Source organism: Pyrgilauda ruficollis, unplaced genomic scaffold, assembly GCF_017590135.1.
Source record: "Pyrgilauda ruficollis isolate IOZ18807 unplaced genomic scaffold, ASM1759013v1 scaffold25, whole genome shotgun sequence".
In the NCBI taxonomy this organism is placed as follows: Eukaryota; Metazoa; Chordata; class Aves; order Passeriformes; family Passeridae; genus Pyrgilauda; species Pyrgilauda ruficollis.
Window position 1 is genome coordinate 14,873,994 of NW_024523822.1, and position 16,318 is coordinate 14,890,311.

The window sequence follows — 16,318 nt, forward strand, 5'->3', positions numbered from 1 at the left end:
AGAATAAGGTCATTTTAGCTCCACTGTATATTTATTCAAATAGCAAGGAGTGGAAATGGGGGGGAAAGAGAAATAGAGAGCAATTGATTCATAAACTTCTTTTATTAATCACTGCCACCATTTTAATTTGTATCATGTAAGGTATCATACATATACCCTCACATATTTAACATCTGTTGATTAATATTTTTAAATGTTTCTCATAGCTGAATATATATTCCATATGAATAACAAATATATTGAATTGCAGAGACTGAGGCAAACGTGCAGAAGATTATCTTAGTGCTGATAGGACTGTTTCTTCCTTCACTATATCATTAAATAATATCATTGACAGAAGATCCAATAATCAGTTCCCATAGCTCTGAACCCTTTGAAAGCAGACTCTCCTGGGATTCTGTACCAGGTGTGGAAATAAAAAACCAACCCTCAGTCTTTTGACTTAGATGCTTTAATCATATTTGTGCTTTACAGTCAAAGAGAATTGCTCTCTAAATTCGAGCAAGCAAAAACTTAATTTCAAATAACAAATCCAGTTTGTTGTGTTGGGAGTATGACCAATTCTTACAAAGATCATTCCTACATGAGTATCCAGTATCCACCAGGATGTCTTTTCACAGAGCCATAGTGGCTGATGTCTCAAACAAAAACCAGTTTTCTCAAGGATTACTCACTGCAGACATTCTCCAAGGAAATCTTCTGTTCCTCTCATGCACAGAGCTCAATTTAGTAAAACAAGGATGGAAAAACTACAGTAGAAAAATGGCATGTGGCAAAGAAAACTACCACACCCAAGTCCATGACATCACTAATTACACACACAAAAAATAAGGTAGGTCTACTTAACTGTTCTCATGATGTCTGAGCAAAATGCTCTGCAGGAAGGGAAGAAGGCTTCCAGGGCTGATGTTATTAAAGCCCATGTTCTCACAGCAAGGCAGGCCTGCCCTTCCCAGGAGTGCACCACACCTGCCCCTGACATCAGGGGGAGATTTGCTGCTCCTGTACAACTGGTTTGAAGGCCAAAGAAACAATCTCTTGACAAAAATGTCACCATTGCACAGCTTCTTTTTCTGAGTAGCAAACAGTGTACAGCATCCAGAAGATAATTCCCAAAATCCATAGACATCTACTCCTTTGCCATCATCCAGTCTACGCCACATGGTGTAGACATGGGTGGAAGCTCCCTTGTGACATATTCTCAGTTTTTATACCCAGAAAATGTCTTATAGGGAATATAAAATTCAGCCTTGCAGAGTTTGATTTGCATACTCCCAACCAGTAAGTATATTAATATATTTCTGGTTTTACTTCTAATGCATTAGGCAAATAGTGTAATTTTTCTTCTCCTCCTCAACAGCTATGCCACAAAGATAACATGATTACTGCTCATTCAGTATCACACCAAATGGAAAGACTCAGATATACAGAGAGCATGAAATGTAAACATTTTTAAATGTAATATTAATGCCTTTTAGCCATTTAGCTCAGAGAATGAAATGCTATCCTTTATACTTCATCAGAATTGAGCATGTATAGTGAGGCAATGAGTTACTAAACCATGATATAATGAGCTGCCTCTATTCAGCCTCCAGATCTTTCTTCTGTTTATTTTTTTCCTTAAGGAAGCAAAATCCCCATGCAGTGGTTAAAACTTTTCCTTACATAAACTGAGAATGTCTTTCTGTTTGTTTAGGAAACATATCTCATTAGGCAATGGTGAGTCAGGCAGCCAAATCATTAGGACTTAGCTGTAAGAACATTTGCACTTTCAACTGGGGCTCCACATTCTGCTATCAAATTATGAACTTGGTTTTGAAGAGGTTCTTTGCAAGAGGAATGTTTAATAGTCTTCTGTAGTGCAGGAGTTACCTCCATTTATTTTATGGCAGGCAAGAATTGGAGACAAAGCCATGCTGAGCCTGATCCCATTGACAACAGTGGGATCTGGGCCTGCTTTCCAGTATCTAGCACTTAAGGTCTTCAGCCACTGCATTATTTCAATGTTCAAAGTCTTAGTGGTGTCAAAAGACAACTTAAAGAAAGCACTGATGGAATTACAGTAAACAGAAAATAACAGCAGTTCACTGCATTATTACATAAGTCTCAAGGTGATCTGGTTTTGTTCATTTAATTAGATATGTATGTTTGTTCTATGCATGCAGAGAAGACTGACCAAAATGCTTTACCTTAAGTGGCTCTAATGAGCAAATACACTGATTACTCTCAACTGTCCAGCCACAGAGTTACAGATAACAAACCTATTTTGCAGATACTCTGTGGACACCAGTTATAAACACTGAGTGACAATAATCCCAGCTGCTAGTCATTGCTAATTACTTTTATTTCAGAACATTGGTAAAACATATAGTACTACCATTTTCTACACTGGACTGTAAATCACATAATTTCTGTAACTTGTGCTAATCCTGCTTAGTGGTCTACACAGCAAGTTTGTGTTTCATGCTAATACATCCTTCTCTGCATCACAAGAGGATAAAGTAGAATTAAATATTCCCACAATGCCTGTGTTAAGTTCTTGTAATGCGGGAGACACATCTTTACACCACTCGAGTGTAATTGATTACCAGTTATTGGTTTGGAATTTCCCTGAATACGTGCCACAATTCAAAATAATTCACTGCATTAGACCATGTATGTGAAAAGTAACGCAGGGTCATCTTAACGTTATTACACTCAAAAGCCTCCTTTCATACATAACAAAGCCTACTGAAAAGCTTCATGAAGGTTGTCATTCAAAGACAACTAAAGAAACTGATTTCCAGGCTGGGAGAAGCACTTGAAGTGACAGTATAAACTGAATCTGCTTCAGCTTTCAGCCAGCCACATTTGAAAGAAACCCACACATTTGCAGAACTGTTTGGATTCCTGCACTTTGCTCAAATCTTGGCTTGACTTCCAGATTTTCCAGTTGCATGTTGAATGTCTATGTACAGGCACTAAACTTCTTCAGTGGTGATGTAATTGCCCTTCACCTTCTGCTCTCTCTGATCTGCCCCACAAAGAGGAAAAGTAAAGGAGAAGGAGAAAGTGGAATATGACAGCGTAGATGGATGGATGGATGGATGGATGGATGGATGGATGAGATAGATAGATAGATAGATAGATAGATAGATAGATAGATAGATAGATAGATAGATAGATAGATAGATAGATAGATATTGAGGTATATATACCATAGAAATCAATATCTACATTTCTGTGTGGTATCAGAAGTGATAGATTCTTGTATTCATTCCTTATTTCATTCTAATCCCAATAAAATTTCATCTTCTGCTCTGCTCTAACAGTTACATTTCCTTAAGTAGACACTTCTTCCCAACACAAAAAGAACCTAAACAAAAGCAATGCTAAAATTCTGCAATTCTGTTCTAGCACTGGAATCCAAAGTTGCTGACACAGCTAGTAGCAGTCCCAAATACAGGTACAGCATGTAAAGGAAATGTAGGAGCAACTATAGATCAACAGTTTCCTCATCACACAAAGGAGAAAATTAATCTTCACAATTCTCTTTTTAAAGAGAACCTAACATACAAGTTCAGACTGTGGAAACATGATTTAATTCTTCCCTTCACTGTCATTTGCTTATGAAACCTTGGGGTTATCACTTATTTCTGCAGCATCTCAACTATGGCAGTATAGTTGGTATTAATATTACGCTGTATAAAAAAAACAGATATTAGAATGGTTTCTCCATTCTTGTGCTGGATGTGGTTGCACTGATATTCTTTAAAAATTACTCTTCAAAGCCATGTCTCATTCTGGGATTAAACTGAAATATATTTCACAGTAAGATTTCCATAAACTCAAAATTCTTAATCATTAAGTTTATTCATCAATGGGGAAAATTGTCAAAATCTAAAGTTCATGTGTTAATACAACTAAGCTATCTCCTCAAACACCACACACATTTCCAAAAATAGCCAGAAAAAGGAGAAAAGATAACACCATAATTGACAGTGTTTCAAGATGTACTTTCTAAAGTATGTTGGCAAGTACATCAACAAAGCTGTGTAATTGCACTATATGTTTCCAACACATACGTCTACATTAATTAGTCAAGAAAATGATTCCATGGAATAGATGGACTTAAGCAAATAGAAGTACTTTCTTCTTTCTTTCTTTTTTTTTTTTTTAATGGGTCTTTGATTTTTATTTTGCTCTTGGTCCAAATGCTACCCCTGTTCCCTCTCCTCCTTTTCAAAATTCAGTCCTAAATTCCATCATGCCAAAGCAATTTACAAATACTTCTTAAAGAATCTGAAAAAAATCACCAAGGAAGAGAAAATCTGCCCACTCTTGTAATCATGTATTTCAAGCAGAAAATTCTACCAGCAGAAACTATATCCACATAAGAGATTCAACCGCAAGGATTACATGCTCAGGGTAAAGCTGTCTTTGACCCCTGGCTTCTTCTGCAAGTACTGATTAGAATCCATCTGCACTGGAACATCAAACGTTAATGAATCTTTTTTTTTTTTTTTTTTTTTTTTACCTGGGTTACATCTTTGGCTAATTAGGAGGTGAAAGGCTCCAGATCCCTTACCAATCTTCTGAGCCATCCAGTCTGCCTTTGCAATTACTCTTAATCTTCTAATCCTAAAATATTTTCTAATGCTCTTGTTTATTCATTTGCTTTGTGCAATATAGCATCCAGAACATTTTAACCATCCCACATTTATGAAGTTCTTCATGTCATGCAGGCCAGAACAGATTCCTGGCTTTCATGCAAGTTTGTGTAACACCACCCAGTTCTCTAACCTCCCCCGTGGAGAACTCACTCCCTCTCACTCACTCTCCTTCTGCATTTTAAACTAGGAGAATCTTCAGAGTATATTCTTAAAACTATTTATTGTGATTAATTTATAGGTGCATAAATCTATGTTGCACAAGTGACGCAAAAACTCAGGGCAAACTCCTGGCTTTCTGGGCTGTTCATACTTACCAAAACAAGAAAGCAAACTATTGGATCACATTCATTCAAAATAAGTGCATTCTTCTTGAGATTTATTCTGTTGCCATTGAACCCAACACAGTTTTTGTGTCATTAGAATTTTATAAGTATTTTCAAAACAAAGACTGTGACAGAACAATAACAGAATTTAAATTAAGGTCAGGAGACCAGATGTGCAAAACCAACAAAAGAAAGAAAGAGAAAATCAAGACTTTCATTTGCTAACTAGTGCTACTAGACTAGTATCTAAAGAAGCACCATTCCTTCTATTCTCTCTAGATAAAATTACCAGACAGTTCCTTGGCTACTGTAAACTCACACAGCCTTACAGGCTTAGAGGCAAACTCACACGGATTTATACCAGAAGAAAACCTAGTTGCTTTCCTTTTTCCCCAGGAACTTTATTTTTTGAGCTCTCATCCTTTCTGTAGGCTATCTTAACAGTTTATAACTTCAAATATAAGCACTAATATTACTAGTCTCACCAACTGTTTTTATTAGCCGCTCTTCAAATACTACCAAATATCCTTGCAATAAGGTAAGGAATATCAACACATAAACAACTTCACTTTGAAGCCTGTGAGTATATATCACATCAGTTGTTCCACAAACTGTCCATCTGAATATTCTAATATTAGTATAGACTACTTCTCACTGCAAGGCAGCTAAAATAGCTTATTTCTGCCACAGAGCAAGGCAATGTTCCCAGGCACTTACTATGTAGCAGCTGACATGCTGTAAATCACTGCCCCTCATTCTGAAGAGTAAATGTGCACATATATCCACAGAAGTGATATAACGAACTTCTACTGCATATAATCATACAAATCATTGCTTATCAGCTGTTGTCAATATAGAAATTAAATACCTCTTCCATCTGCTTTTTCCCATAATATTTGTAAATATGCGTGTATGCAGTTATATATGCATAAGAAGCAAATGTATGTATACATGCTCCCAAGCAAATGCATGTGGACTTCTTTGTATGTGCGATTTGCCACCACCAATTTCTCTACCTGCCACCAGTTTTTTTTCATGTCAATTGTTTAAAAGAGATGACTGTGCTTCTGAGAAGTGACTCTCTCAAGTGTCCAAGGCAGCCTCCAAGCCTGATCATGACCCAGAAATAAGATTCAAAATAAATAGGTATGCCCACATGCAGGTGCAACACTCAAAGAGAGCTTGATAGTTTTCAGTTTATCAGGAAAGAGCCTCAGGAGTCTGCAACATAGCTGACATGAAATGGGCCTTGTGTGACATTCACCTTCATGTAAGTTCTGTTCTAACATAAGCTGCAAAAACTAGCATGGCACAATGTACTCAACAATATTGGGGTACATCATATGCAGCAACAGTTGTTCAGTTTAGTTAGATCTAATTCCTGTATTATGGACATTTAAGCCAAAGTCAGTGAGACAAATAATATAAAATTTGGATCCATTTCTAAGCATGCAAGGAAAATTAAATTCATTCATATGCATATTTCTGTTTGCTCATGTCAACCACTTATGTACCTGTGCCACCTTCTAGGAAGCCCACTTGATGACAAAGAACTTTAAGAAGGTTTGATTTGCTAATAATACAAAAGAAAATGCTATACTTGTTTAGGCCTCCAATCTGTAATTCTCACTTCATCCCTTTGCCAAAATCACCAAAACGTAAAGGAAAACCTTTATCACAAGAAGTGCTGCCAATTACAACTGTACCCCTAAAAATCCCTACATTTTTTTTAAGTCTTACCTTCACAGCTTCAATCCAACTGTTAATATAAGCGTGGAGAATAAAAAGCACAACCTACAAATAAAATCGCTGTTTCTCATTCAGCTGAATCCTAGTTAGACTAGACTTTATACAAGTCACACATGTCTAACCTGAGAACAGAAAACATGCCAGATTTGATACACAGAAATCCAGACCACTAAAAACTACTCAGGACATAACACCATGTAGACACATGGAACGCACCGGTGACTTATAAAGGATACAAAAGGAAGAGCTTTACAGACTCTGTGTGCGCACTTCTACCACATTCTAGGACCCTGAACAGCCTGCTGGCTGAACATCCAGAAATGCTTTTGGGCACTGTGAAAATCTGGGAGAAGTTGTTAGCCTTATTCATTTTATGTACTTATTTAATGTTCATTATGTGTACTTATACATATATATGCAATCAGTAGGTGAAGGGAGGTGGTTCTCCCCCTCTATTCTGCTCTCATGAGACCCCACCTGGTCCATCTGGGGATGGGTATCCAGCTCTGGGGTTCCCCGCATAAGGCAGCCATGGACCTACTGGAATGAGCCTAGAGGAGGCCATGAAGATGATCAGAAGACTGGAGCACCTTTCCCATCAAAACAGGTTGTTCAGCCTGAAGAACAGAAGGCTCTAGGGAGAATTTATAGCAGCCTTCCAGTACCTAAAAGGGCACAAGAATGCTGAAAAGGAACTTTTTATAAGGGCATGTAGTGACAGAACAAGGGGTGACAGCTTCAAACTGGAAGTGGATAGGTTTAAATAACATATAAGGAAGAAATTCTTCACCAGGAGCACAACTGAGGCATTGGCAGGTTGCCCAGAGAAACAGTGGATGCTCCACCCAGAGATGCCCAATGCCTGGTAGTGTTCAAGGCCAGACTGGATGGGGTTCTGAGCAGCCTAGTCTACTGGAAGATGTTCCTGCCTGTGACAGGAGGGTTGGAACTAGATTAGCTTTAAGGCCTCTTCCAACCCAAATCATTCCATGATTCACATATGACAAAGCATTAGGCTGAGTGGTATAGGACAACTCTTACAATACTGGATATCTAGAACGGTAGAAGAAAACAACTGTCAATAACCTCTTATTATTCCGTGGAGTAGTAGATAATGCAGTAATTTATTCCCTTTCTTCCCCACCCCCCCCCACCCCCACCCCCAGGTGCATTGAAATACAATCAGCAAACCTAATGATGGCTTTTATCAGGTCATGCTTTTTCAGAAATTTGTCTTCTTGTAAGTCTGTCTAGATCTAAAACCATGAAACAATCGAAATCAGAGGACTAAATTTGATTTTTTTTTTTTTTTTTAATTGTAGATTCAGAATCTTTTTAATGTCTGAATAGAAACATATGACAAAGCATTAGGCTGAGTGGTATAGGACAACTCTTACAATACTGGATATCTAGAACGGTAGAAGAAAACAACTGTCAATAACCTCTTATTATTCCGTGGAGTAGTAGATAATGCAGTAATTTATTCCCTTTCTTCCCCACCCCCCCCCACCCCCACCCCCATTTTTTTTTTTTAATTGTAGATTCAGAATCTTTTTAATGTCTGAATAGAAGAGGAGGTACATCTGTGCCAATGAGCTCCAGAAGCAGGGCCATGCTGAGCAGGAAGCACCTCAAAGGTAGCATACACAATATGAAGCAACCATAAGAACTGCTGAGTACTGCAGTATGTCTTTATTCATGGCTGCATAAATACCCTCCTCCCTTGGGACATGCCATCTGAAACCCTTACCTGAACGCAGACATTTCTGTCCTTTCTTTGAGGGACACTATTCTCTTTTAAAACACACCAGGAAATGGGGTCATGCTCCCTTTTACACAATAGCCTAATGGCTTGAACACTTGTTCAGGAAACAGGAAAAGTAGGTTCCTTTCCTTGCTCTGTCAGAGGGGATCCACGCCTGCTTCTTCACCTTTGCTGGGCATGTCCTACGCCTTAGCTATAGGCTGCTATGTGGAAGACAGCACTCTCCAACTTTCCTGTTGAAGCTGTCCCAATTACTGCTCATTAAAAAATTGGGGGGTTGAAAAAAGACGGCCTGCTCTCTACTTGCCAGCAACTTGCCTGTCTCCAGACTTTAACATAAACATTAAAGAGTCATTAGATCAAACAGAGAAGGAGACTTAATCATACAGCAGCAAAGGCAATAGCTTTCAGCATCATAGCTGTTAACTTAGTCACATGAATTTTACTTTAAGTGAAGTCTTTAGATCCAGTATAAAGGCTACTGCTTTAGGCACGTCCACAAAGCCTCAGGCTCAAATATCCAGCAAGACAAAGTTGCCTATAGAGATTGATCAATTAACTAAATGTGAAGAAAAAGTAATGGGGGGCACATCAGCAAAAGATCCATTGAACTCACTTCAAATATTATTTTGATAAAAGCTATAAAGCTGATTAACACATTCCCTGGGAATTCAGAGATGTGATAGTGAATGTTTTCTGAAATTTATACTGGCAAGAAAGTTAATCTCCCAGAAACAGATGGGTGATTTTACCCAATCCTATGGAATTTATTATAACTCAATGAAGCAAAAACCTTTGAAGAGAAAAATGGGAACAAAGATTACAGGAGATTTTCAACAGAAAATAACATTCTCTAAAAAGACAAAGGAATCTTGCTGGATTAAATATTCACATCAAATTAAAATCTGTACAATAGGAATGCCAGAAAGACTGGATTATTTACACAGTTCCCAGACAAATTCTCTTTAGTTACTACAAAACACACTCCCAATATTTGAATACCTGTATGTGAAACCATATGTATATCTCCAGTTTTGCTGATTACACCCCCTAAAAGCTGCATTTAGGGTTGGAAGGGTGTTTTTTTGGCTGTGGGTGAGGTTTAACTTCACTTCTGTGATACAAGTCCAAAAACACATTTGATTTCTTTTTCCAAGCCCTCAGCAAATGGACCACATCCCTAGATCTCTACAGATAGAATAGAAGATACTGTATTTTCCTGCATTCAGACATTTTCCCATTGCTTTCTGTTTGCCTTTGTTATGAATGCAAACTATGGGGCTCCATAGCATCCTTCACTATTACAAATCTTCACATACCATCATCTCCAACTGACTATTGTGAGCCAGATCAAAGTCAGTCATCTTCATCCTCTGGCTTCTGTGCCCAGTTCCATGGCCTGAGACCATAAATCTATCGATAACTTCCACCTTAGCTACAACAGAACAGTTTGCTAAGTGCAAAGGGATCAATAAATCAGATCCTAAACCCAGTTCATTACTATTTCAAGTTAATTACAAAGGGATTATTTTCATTTAGCCCAGTACCTATAGAAAATAATAGTGTTAACATGAACCAATTATTCTTATTCAGGTTCAGTTCCCTCTCATGTTGTACAAGAGTTTGATTGAACTGATTTTAACTGGAGCACCAATCAATACGATCCCTCGTTGTGGCGGGAGATGCCAGCTATTCAGATGCATGAGGAAAAAACTCTGAAAATGGATATAGGAGTAATATAAACATGTGTGGATGCAAAAGGGATTTTCAAATGTCCTTTTACTTTGTTCACGAATCTCAGAAAGCTGCTATGAATCAGGAGTGGGGGAGGAGAAAGCATAAAAATATTAATCAGTTACTTATCTTCTGACATGTTCTGGATCAATGCCTAGTGCACGTGCAATTGATGAAGTATGGCATTTGCCACTATATAAATAAAAGCTTATTTAATCTTCTATTCCCAAACTGACCAGGGAAAACTAGCACCCTTAAAAATTAAATTTCTAGGTGCAAGGTTTTTTCCTTTCAAATAAACAGCCAACATTGTATAGGCTGTCTGTTCTATTTTAGAAAATGTTTTTTGTCTGAGAAAAGACTGATCTTAAGTAGATTATCTATGGACTGTTTCCTACCGCTTTTTGTCTCCCCTGCAGTATCTTACTGCCAAAGTTTAGTAGACAAGTATAGTCTAGGTTCAGCTGTTTTATTTCTCATTCTATCAGTTCAAACTGAGATAGCTCACACATCTGTTTTATTTCTGAGAGCACTGCAAAGGAAAAGCGTCCAGCTCATTCTAATCAAGCATAAACTTTCCTATAAATAACTAAGGACCTAACGAAACAATTGTTTGGAGGAAATGAAAGTGTGTTTAGAAACTCAAATTCCTCTATACTGTATGTCTGAGCTGTTCCAGTTTGAATGTCTTCCTGACAGCACGGATCAGTTGCTCTAAGATGCTGTCCCTAGAGTCAGCAAACTGAAACTATAGCAGGAAATCCAGGTATTAACATCATACTATGTGCTAATTATAAATCATCATTTCACAACCTGACATTATTCACTTTTAACATCTTTTAACTACATCACATATTTGCTTTCTAATCAGAGTTTGACAGGACAGAGTGTCTGACATGAGACAGTGATCTTTTAGTAAGACAGCAGTTCAAAGATTGCAGCTTTTACTTTTACTTAGTAACGACCTCAGTTTGATTTGCTGTTCCACAAAGAAATTGTAGAGTTTCTTTAAAAAGAGGAAAAGTTTAAATAATTTGAAAAGCTTCAAGTTCCTGACTTGTTTTCTGGTTTTGGTTTGTTCCTTGATGTCAGATGTTAGCCATCTTAACCTGTCTTGCAAAATTTCTTTCGTATAGCTATGGCTTCTGCAAGCATAATTTCTACCTTTCTGCCTTCTTATTTTAACATACCTTGGGAGTTTTATCTGGTGATTACTACAATGTTTCTATGAATGCAGTCACTTGAAAATGGATGGACATTTGAGCATGTATTGTATGCGAACTTCATTACTTTGGTTTGATTTTTCTTAAAATTTGAATTTTTGTATCATATAGAATACTGAAATATCCTACTGTATCTCTCAGTCCCAAAAGGCCAAAAAAAATTTTTTTAAAGCACCATCAATTTTTTTTAACTAATTAAATACTAGCTGATAAGAAACTACCAAAGAGTCCATGAAAAACTTTTGAGTTCACTCTTTCATGGTAAAAATAAGATATTTTTTTTTCCCAGCAGTATCTGTAGTTTTTTTCCTACTTCAACTAGATGAGAATGACTGAGGCAATAATCCTTTTCTTACAGGCTTACTAACATGAAGGACAGCATGGATTACTGTTACTTTTTGAAATGTTTTAAATATCCATTGTGTATCCTGTTTTTCTGGCACTAGACAACTTCAGAGCTGCCAAGACTTGCCATTTATTTTATCTTAATAAAGAATCAATAAGCCAAATCTTGACTCCCAGCAGCTGATAATTTAGGACTACATTTTTAATTTCCAGCTGCTGTCTTTTGTCTATCTGGTTGTTATTTTTCATTATTATTTGCTCTTTTCTTTCTGTGACAGTAAATCCTTCAGATATGATTACCAGTTCAGCTGTCTGCCTGTTTGCTGAATAAGATCTCTTGCTATTGATTATCATAACGACTAAATCCTACACAGAAATGTCACTGGTCAAAAAGCCAAATACTCCTCTACTGTACAAGACACTCAGCAGACCTGCAGAAAGCCTGGCTAAAATAGACTAAAATGGTTCTAGAGGCTTAAGCAGGTTATATGGGATACAGTAATCATGTGGGTAGGACAGGCTTTGCAAGATCTGGCTTTGCAGCTGAGAAGGCAGCGAGCAGAAGCGGGGAGGCTGGGAGCATACAAACCTGCACATCGTAAGTCCCATTTAACAGGACAGGCCTCTGGGAATTGATGTCCTGCAGTACCCCTGAAAGCACAGTGCGGTTGACTTTCTGGAAGTCTTTGGAGTGGCTGAATTGCACCATGTTGTGGAGAGCCAAAATTTTAGTGTCGAGCTCAGCATCCTGCCTGGTGCGGTTGTGCAGTCCTAGGTGGTACTTGCGGAAGTGTTTGATGAGATCTGTGGGGTCGTTCCCGTAGTAACCATACCCACAGATGTTGCATTTGAAGTCCTGAAGCTCTGGAGACAGAGGCGCTGTATCTGGATTATCATTTACCAACAAATCTGCTTTTGATTTGTTCAGCCTTAAACCCCCATCTGAAGGCACTTGTGGGTTTTTTGAGGCCATGGGGACCGGGCTTGAGCCTTGGCCATCAGTTTGACCACTTTGCACTTGCACTGTTTCATCTGAAGCTTTTGGCGACATCTGATGCTCCTCATTTGTCTCCGCTGCATCTCCTGACGGGGTACAGACCACATCTTGGGTGTCATCTGCATCTGATTTTTGAGGAGACTTCAAGGGCTCACAGATTCCCCCAACAGCTGGAGATGAGAAAGCCAGCATATTTCTGTCTGTCACCTCATCATGAGGGAAGGATGGAACATTTCCTCCCTTATTGTGGCTTTCATAATTGAAGCCAGCCTTTTCACTCAGCACTGAGCTTTTCAAGTCCTTTTTAACACTGGAAGATGGCTCTTGGACATGCATGCAAAGTTCCTCCTTGTTACTTAACTCTGCCGCATCACCCTGGTCAGTGTTTTCTTGCATCTGCTCTGCAGAAAATTCTTTTTTCCTTCCAGACTCTTCACTTTCAGTACCTGTAGACTCAAGGGTCTGTACCTCACCTTCACTAGCAACGTTTCTTAGAGGGGGATTCTTTTTCCGGACCATATCTACCACAGAAAAAGAAATAAGAAAAAAAAAAAAAAAAAAAAAAAAAAAAAAAAAAAAAAAAAAAAAAAAAAAAGAAAAAAAAAAAAAAGGAAAAAAAAAGTAAAAAAACCCTATAGAATTATTCAAGATATATAAGATATGTAACAAATTATAAACCTGACACTTTTAAAAGCTTTCTGAACTATATGAATACATTGAGTACATCAACTTTTCAGAAAATTTTTGTTGAACAGGTTTTTAAGCTATGCAGAAAACTTTTTAAAAATTAGCACACTGAGACTAAACTAAAAAGAGAACTGTAAAAAACCTAAAAACCCACTTCCATGAGAATCAGTGAATTGCAGGTTTCATTATCTTTTGGGATGATAATGATCTGGCAGGAAGAATTTTAAATTAATGCTTCTTTTAAAATAATTTTAGAAAACTAAGGGGAAAAATAAGTTTTTGAAGTCTAATGTTCATACACAGTACATTCACATATAATATAGCTTTGCAAAAATAGACCTAAAAGACACACTCTTAAGAAGAACTTAAACAAGTTATTAGGAAGAAAACAGATTTAGGAGAGTAAGTACTTGAGGTTTCAGAGAGGTTTATTTTCCTAAGCAGGTATCAGTTTCCATATAGCAAAAGTTCCCCCTCCTACTGCCCATAAACTTCAAACAGGATTACACAGATATTCTAGAGTCTGGCCCCACAGTCCATTATTCATGTAATTAGTTCTATTTGCCAAACAAAGAAAAACTAACTTTATTAGGAAACCCGTTGTCAATAAAACTTTACAGGCCTGGATCCAGACATTTGACATCACTGTGTGGCTGAGCCAGGATCTGCCCTGAAAACACCTGGAATCCACATGGATCTCATCAGCCAAGCCTTTCAGTCCTCTTTGCAGACATAGCCACTACTGCAAAATCTGCAAGTACACTTCCAGGATTCATTTAAGGAAGCTGAGACAGGACAGCAATAAGGATCAGAGAGAAAGGGAGAGTCTGCCACCACTGAGTTAGCTGCTTTCTGAACGGGGGAGATTATGGAAGGACACGCAAACACACTATGCAGGTACTAAGTCAAATTCCTCATCCACTTCACCTTCCCCACTCTATTTAAGAGAAAATATAGATATTAAACTCTCCTGCTTTCTCAACTGTGTGGTTCTGGATTTGATATTCATCACCAGCTGGTTTGATCCATTTGTGTTCACATGCTAACTATGGGCAGAAGACAGATGTGCCCCAACTTTTCTATGCTCTTAATCTTTGCCAATGCTGTATACAAGGATGGATGTTTCTCTTTGCCAAATTGTGTGTGGTCTGGTGGCAGCAGCCTGCAGTACCACACATGAGATGCAAGTTACAGACTCAAGTCTGAGCCCCCACTCCCAGGCCAGCCCTGGCCCAGCCCTACAGAGGCACTGGAGATATACACTGCTCTGCCAAGAGAGGACCACCTGGCAACTCTGGGAGCAGCACTGATGTGCTCCAAATGGTGCTGTATGCAGACCTTTCAAAGCTGTGGACAACCTTCCCAAAACAGTACTTTGAGAAGCAAGGCTGGGGACAGAGGTTAAAAATAAAAGAACAGGCATCTGTACATCCTCTTATTTACATCTGCTCCACATGAAAGGGAACTATATGCTCTGTTGATAAAAACAGACAACTTCTTAGGGGAAATGTTCAACTTGTGTCTTGGGCTGGCTCTGTTGTCTTTGTGGTTGAGCTGATCCACAGGCAGCATGGGCTACAGCAAGGCGGCTTTCACACAGAATGCCAGCTCATGTTACAGAAACTCTGACACTCCGTGTGGTCTTAATAGGTTTCTTAAATGCCTACTGTGATTCCTTACTGTAGAAGACACGTATGCTTGGGAACCAAATGTCTTCTCTTTAATATCAACGACACCTACCAGGAGATGCGTGAACTAAATTGGACTAATTTTTTCCCCAATAACTTCTGAACCATGGAGTAACTCAGAGAAAAGAAATATTTTCTGCTGTGGTAAGAGAACGATTACAATATAGACTCAGCCTACTAAAACAACATGCAAATATATCTAATTCAAGGTATAAAGATAGTTGTCAGCCTTTCAGCAGTGTTACTTCTCTGTGAGACTCTGAGAATGCTCTTGGTTAATACACACTAAATATCTGTGAGTATCTCTGGTAGGTGATCAGCTAAGTATGTACTTTTCTCCTGGTTACACGTCCCAAACCATTTTTTAAAAAAATTCCATTTAAATGCAATTTGTGGCAGACAACAGAGAAAGAAGTCCTCACTGCACAGTGAAGAAAAATCAGAAATCAAGAAAGTAAACATCATGACTGTTACCTCGGTCAAAATTAAACAAGACTAAATGCAATGTTCTAAAATGTTTTTGTTACAGATATTTTTGGCAGATAAGGAAAGCTTAGAGATTTGCTATCTTCATGACAACTGACAGAAGAGAATCAGAGAAAAGGACAGAAAAAAAAGCCCCTTTAAAGAAAAGAAAAGAAAAATCTAGACTCTCTACAGGCTAACTGGACAGTAGATCTAGCTACTTTAGTTCTAATTGTCCCACTACATTTGTGAGTCTGGGTTGTTAATGGAGGGGGAAGAAGGAAACCGTATCTGCCTAATGAAGCTTTTTCATGCAATATTCTACATTTGGAGAAAGAAAGGAAAGAAAAAAGAAGATAACATTTACTTCCTTAAGCTGAATTTAAAAGTATTTTCCCTTCTGTTTTCTTTTAGCTTTTGAAAAATCATCTGTCATTTATTTGACATCCACACAAGGGGACGGTAAGAAAAGACACAGGGATTTTTTGTTGTTGAAATTCCACCACTATCATTTTTCAGAGACGTATTATGTAAATAAAACTACATTTGCAATACTCCTAAATTGAAGAAACCATCCCTTAGCAAGTCATAAGTTAGATACAGAAAGAATATAGCCACTCTGAAATTATTATCTCTAAGACAAATAACAGATTGCACAATGTTTTATTGTGTGCCAAGAACGTTTTCGGT

The 16,318-nt window shown here is 38.0% G+C and overlaps 1 protein-coding gene across 2 annotated transcripts in view; it reads right to left on the reverse strand.

Moving 5' to 3' along the window:
• TRPS1 (transcriptional repressor GATA binding 1) overlaps positions 1-16,318 on the reverse strand; it is a 213,190-nt gene that overhangs the window by 158,297 nt on the left and 38,575 nt on the right. For both annotated transcript variants that reach the window (XM_041470622.1, XM_041470621.1), the window contains exon 3: positions 12,381-13,309. In XM_041470622.1, the coding sequence (XP_041326556.1) occupies positions 12,381-13,309 (929 nt within the window). The remainder of the gene's footprint in view (positions 1-12,380; positions 13,310-16,318) is intronic.